Source organism: Perna viridis, chromosome 7 (assembly GCF_037379345.1).
Source record: "Perna viridis isolate PV_CMFRI_1.1 ecotype Kerala chromosome 7, ASM3737934v1, whole genome shotgun sequence".
Lineage (NCBI taxonomy): Eukaryota > Metazoa > Mollusca > Bivalvia > Mytilida > Mytilidae > Perna > Perna viridis.
Window position 1 is genome coordinate 18,867,193 of NC_142451.1, and position 6,000 is coordinate 18,873,192.

At 34.0% G+C, this 6,000-nt stretch overlaps 1 protein-coding gene across 1 annotated transcript; it reads right to left on the reverse strand.

Annotated features, from left to right (window-relative positions):
- Positions 1-3,350: 3,350 nt before the first annotated feature.
- On the reverse strand, positions 3,351-5,287 carry LOC148611663 (serine/threonine-protein kinase kin-29-like). Its single transcript, XM_088592436.1, has one exon. It carries the CDS (start codon positions 5,164-5,166, stop codon positions 3,892-3,894), a length of 1,275 nt encoding a protein of 424 aa, XP_088448562.1. The 5' UTR covers positions 5,167-5,287; the 3' UTR covers positions 3,351-3,891.
- Positions 5,288-6,000: the final 713 nt, after the last annotated feature.

Genomic DNA, 6,000 nt, shown 5'->3' on the forward strand with positions numbered 1-6,000 from the left:
TATAATCAAAAGATATGTTAGAAAACTATGATTCAATTTATCCACCCAAATACATGTATAATAGCATTTAAGACCTTTGAATTTTCAATACTTTATACTACAATTCTACATTCGCAGTTGGAATCTAGACGCAGAAACATCATACATCGCAGCTATGCCACGGCAGATGAAGCACAGAGATACAATGTATATAGTACTGGACACATATTCTTATCTTGTAAAAAATAATAAATCATCGTCTAAAGACACTGAACGACAAATTGTCAAAATCTTGAAATTAATACCAATAACATATTTGTCCAGTGTAGTGACAGGACATGTCGATATTCAAATTGAAACTAATTGTGCCCGTCGTCTTACCGGTCAGTTTCCTCAAACCCGATATAGCCAACTTCAAAGAAGATCTGGTTCAATAGAAAGAACACACTGAAAGAACAGCTCTTTCTCGTGACATATAACCTCAGTTTCTGCTACGTAGGTGGGTTCTATCATTAAACAATCCGTCGATTTTGTTGTACATCGCATCTATTTTAGATTTGGAGATGAAGATCATGACACTGCCAACATCGAGAGGTTTGCTTCATATCTTGATCGACCAAAGAGAAAAACTCATAACTAAACTAAACGACAAACATTATGACCTCTCATATAAAATTGTCAGTTCTCATCATTCATTCAGCAACTGAGTATTAGTTTTTATATCACAGCTCATTTGATTAGAACCTTCCGAAGCAACACGGAATTTTGTACCGTGCTTAAATGCTTACAAATAAACTAATGGGATAGATTTGTTTACAATGTCGTGGTTTTCTTCTTTCGTATTAACTCGGAGATTTCTTAAAAAAAAAAAAACGGACCGTGCGACCATTTTTTTATCAATCCGAGTTGCTTGAACTCATAATTCTTTTGTTTCCAAATTATTTTTTAATTCTCTGTTCATGATAGAAATCATACAAAGCAATGTCCGTGTGTGTGTGAATGTGGGTGTGCGAGTGTGTGTGTGTGTGTGTTTGTGTTTTGATGTAACTTTTGAATTGCTTATCAATGCGAGACAACTCATGGCATTTTAAATGGGACATAACTCGAACGGTCTTAAAACGCCAGTGTAGCACACACACACACACGCTTCAGGGGATTATTTCTTTAAAAATGCAATTCTGTGGGTTTTTAAAATTCTATTTTACATAAAACTAAACTATTGATATCTTGTTGAAGAAATATTCGGTCAGTAAAAAATTTAAATTGTGCGTTGATAGAGTAATTAACTCGTCAAAAAATAAATAGAGATATTTATGTGATAATTCATCCGCAACTGGACCAATTTTCAGGGGTGTTGATGTTATTTTAGTAAGCTCAAGCAATGGTATTTTCTTGAATCTTAATTTTACATACAGCGGAGTGCTGAAGTTTTTGTATTTCCTTTGGGACAAAGGATGAATTATTTGGAAATTTCATAAGTTTTATTGATTGCAATTCAAGCAGAATCTAACAGAAGATATTACACATAATTGCACTTTAATTCGATTTACGGTGACTTTGTGTTGTCTTCCAAAAAGCCTTTGTTCGTGTTTAAATCATGAAAAAAGACTGTTCCATGAAAAAATTGCATTTGTCACTGTTTCAATTAGTTTTGACAATTAAGAATCGTTTATTTATATATTTATTTTGCAAACTTAAATTAACTAATGTAAGCTGTGTAAAATCTCCTACTGCTACTTTACATCAGCCTGGAGATGGAACACCACAGTTTTGTCGATTTGCCGATTTTCCGCTGATCAGCCATTCATTGCAAATTCTTATGTTATTCCTTTCTATTATTCAATCCAAGAATAAAATTTTGAAGACTTTTTTTCCTCCAAGAGCCGTGGGCATGAACCTTCCGTTTCTCTTACTAATGAGTATAAGTAGCTTCGTTACTAGAAAACACGGACTTAATCCCTGATTTACTGACAGACGAGCAATACTGTTTCTGTTGGAACGGAACAACATCCAGCGTTGTTTTCAGGTAGCCGGAAAATCAGGAAACGTATATTATTATATTGTTGTAAAGCCACGTGGAGAGCACACGTCCGGACCAACATCGTTAATTAATAGGAAAATTCGAACAATTTAAATGAATGCTTTTGCACTCACTCGGAAAAGCGACTGAGGCAAGTAACATTTTACGGTTTTGTACCTGGCACAAAGTATCATTAGAGTAAGCTGAATACTGAAGTCGGAGTTTAGAGTCCGCCATTGTTGCTGTTTGTTAGCATACGTTATAACTTTTGTTTCCTTCAATGCCATTAATTTGTGAGATGTAAGGATTCAAATGAAGCTTACAAGTTATTTTTAAAAAGAACCACTTTATTTCTCTAATCACTGAAAAATCTGAAGGGTTAACATTATTGTACAAGATTCTCTAATGATTCAGTATACTTCTCTTGACAGGAGCTTAAGGCGAACTGGCAGTTCCTAGAAAATCACTATTCTAGCACCATTTTCTTCATCTGTTTTGGTATTTGAATCGTTTTCTTTAGATGGGATACGTTTTTTTTATTTTTGTTTTATTTAGTTTTTGTATGTGTCCTTGTTTTCATCGTTGTTCTTGTTTTTGTTTGTGTTATTGTCTTTTCTGTAATAATCATGTCATCTCTCTTCAAAGACAAATGATGATTTCAATTTTGGGTGACTTCATGGATAAAGGAAATCCATTTCATGAATAGGTCGCCTAGTTGTTATTCCATCAGTTTTCGATAAGTTTACGCCTTCAGTTATGAGATATAGGGGTGCACAAAATGATATTCCAGTAAAACTCAGAAACAACAGATTATCAATATAATAGTACTACTTTGTAACCTAGTTAAATAGATCGAGTTATGGTGAATATTTTCGTAACAGTTAATATGAAAAGAGTCGTACAAATCTGTAAAAAAGTATCAAAAAGAACAAAATGCATTTATGCACCTATTCAACACTGTCCCTCACCTATTGCTTTACCGAAGAAAACAAAAACAAAAACAAAACAAAACAAACAAACCAAAAAAACAAAAAAAACAAAAACAAAACAAAAACAAACACACACAAAAAAAAACTATGGCATTTTATATTTGAAACCTTTGTAACTGACTGTTTTGCTTTCTTGTTATTTCAAAACAACCAATCAAACTTCCTCAAAGTTTCAAAACAAAGTTCTCGTCGTCGTCGGGAAAGCTATGAGATAAACGTGTAACAGCGGCAACGTTTGTGTTCGTATCCTTTTTGTCATGTTTTTTTTTGTGTACTGAAATACTAAATATGCAGTTGGTTTTTTTTTCTAAATGAAATATGTTCAATCGAAGGGAAGTTCAAATGAATAATTCAATACGACATTTTAGGGATATTTTTTATCAACATGATTTTGATCATACACATATATTTAAATTTACAAAACATACATTATAACAAACATGCAAATATGATGAAAATGCATGCACATTGCCATGGTAACATAAATAAAAAATGATTTCTTGGAAAAACAGTTTTAGTTCGACCATTTGGATACAGGTTTTGTTTCTACTTTTCCAAAAAAAGAAGATACCTACATTGAGTGCCACAATAGGACATGGCTGGTTTTTTTCAAAGAGTTTACAAGATTTTCAATTTTTCTCAACTTGTCCCGGAAAAAAAATTATGCTAATGTTTTTCATATGTACATTCTGCTAGGTATTTTACATTTTTTTGTTAAACAGGAGTTCCAAAATGTAACGAATAGCAATAGATGTCTTGATAATTGATGAAAAGTATCATTATAACCCTTTTTAACACGCAAAATTTACATGTATAATGTCAATACCAATTCTAACATACATGTAAATAGAGATTTTCTAATTTTCTTCTAGCAAAACCCACAGTTGTATGCTGCTCATAGCCTTAAATGCCATATCTAGTTTTGATTTCTTGCTCTTTTGTCCCTTCTTTTATCTTTTTAGGTTGGCGAATCACATAGAAGTTGCCAATTTGTACCTTTTCATTTTCAGTTTGCATCCATTCGCAGAACTTAACTCTGTTTAAGGAAAATCGTGCATCTGGAATGAATGTCAGCATGCCTTTTATTACTTGACGGAGTTCAAAGGTCAAAGGCAATACACGATGTTCGGGAAATTGTATTTCCTTGGACGCCCTAGCCAGAAACTCGGATTTAATTAATCCATGGGGATACCTACCCGTACACATTATATAAAGAATGCACCCTAAAGACCAGTTATCGGCAACTTTTGGGTTGTAAGGCATTTCCATTATTATTTCCGGTGCTTGGAAGCCAGTTGAACCACAGTTATCTGTTCTCAAAGGATCTCCGGCATAATGATATACGGCATGACCGAAGTCCGAGATCTTCAAAGTATTCAGCGACGTAACGAGTATGTTTTCAGTACACAAATCTCTATGAGCAACTCCTTGAATGTGCAAATATTCTACACCAGAAAATATTTGTTGAAAATACCTTCTTGAAACGGCTTCAGTTAAAAATCTGGCATCATGAATGTTTAATAGTTGTTCCAAAGTTCCACATTCACAAAACTCTAGTACGACACCATAGCGCCCTTCATAACATAATGTATTGATACAGGAAAGAATATGCGGATGATTCAATTGACGTAAATTATTCAATTCGAACGACATATCTGTTTTCCATGAGTATCTCGAACGATTCCTTGAACGAGCTGTGTTTAATTTCAGGGCTACCGGATAAAATTCACTGTGCTCGTATATTCGTTTTCTGTGGAGATCCTGGGCCAAAATAATTGTTCCTGATCGTCCTTTTGCAATGACTTGGAGTGGTCGATATCCCAAAAGTTCCAGTTCCGGAATCATGGCGTCGTAATGGACATTTCCGGTTTTAATTTGTCTATTTGGGTACTTACTCAGTGGAATCGGATATTTATATTCCCATTCGTCTCCAAGTTCACATTTTTGTTTGAAAATTACTGTATTTTCACTGTCCACTGGTTTTCCATTACACGATGTAGATACTGACACGAAATTGTGACCTGCGACGCCTTCATCGTTGAAGTCTCCACTTGCAGATCCCGATGGTAAGTTGTGAAGAGATTTAGAAGGAGTCTGCTCTTGTAGAATCTGACAGTTGTCTCCGCCGATGTGGGGTTCCATTTTACTTCTTTTTCTTGGAGGTTCTTCTGAATTCATATCGGACTAATATCCATCTGTTCTATTTGTTTTTCTCTGTAGCTTCACGAAATCTTTGCCTTCACGACTATTGTTACATTTGTACTTCTACGTTGCTATTCACAACAATTGTTAACTTTATGTTGCAACGTTGGCAGTGGCTACCATTGTGTATTTTTTTTAAATCGTACGACGTTGACATTTGCAATTATACGTTTGTTTCGTCAACAGAAATTGTATATTATGACGCCTAGAAAAAAAACAATTGTTTTACAGGATAGAACGTCACTATGGACAAGAAGCGTACTTTGTTAAATAATTGCGGGCGGACGAACGGACGGAAACAATGAGCACCATATACCTTCCGCTTTCAAGTCTACGAGAGTTATGAATGAATGGTGAATGGATTGATATTACACAAGTAGAATAAAATAGAATAATCTATCAAAGCCAATCATGGGCCATTTCTGGCATATACAACATACATATATAATTGCAAATAATTAATATACATACATAATTCAATGAAAGATGAAACAATTAAAAAAGAAAATAAAATTTCTTTGACATTATTACACAGGAGCATGGTTATTACAGGAATGCTTGGGCTCATTTCTTACTTTTGTAGCCGAATATTTTAAGTTTGCAAGTTGGTTTATTACCTCTTTATTTTCATTTATCTTTAACCAAATCAAATCATTTCGTTGTGATAAAAAGGCAAAGTTTGAACAATAGTTGTCTAGAAAGTTCAAGAATGTTTGTCTATGATTTTCATACATTTTACATTACACATATGTTGCATGCAAAACAGAGAGATGATGTTCCTTTATTAAGCCGATCTTAATCATTTATTCC

Coding starts and splice junctions, on each gene's coding strand:
- LOC148611663 (XM_088592436.1), bottom strand. CDS start 5,166: ATGAATTCAGAAGAACCTCCAAGAAAAAGAAGTAAAATGGAACCCCAC.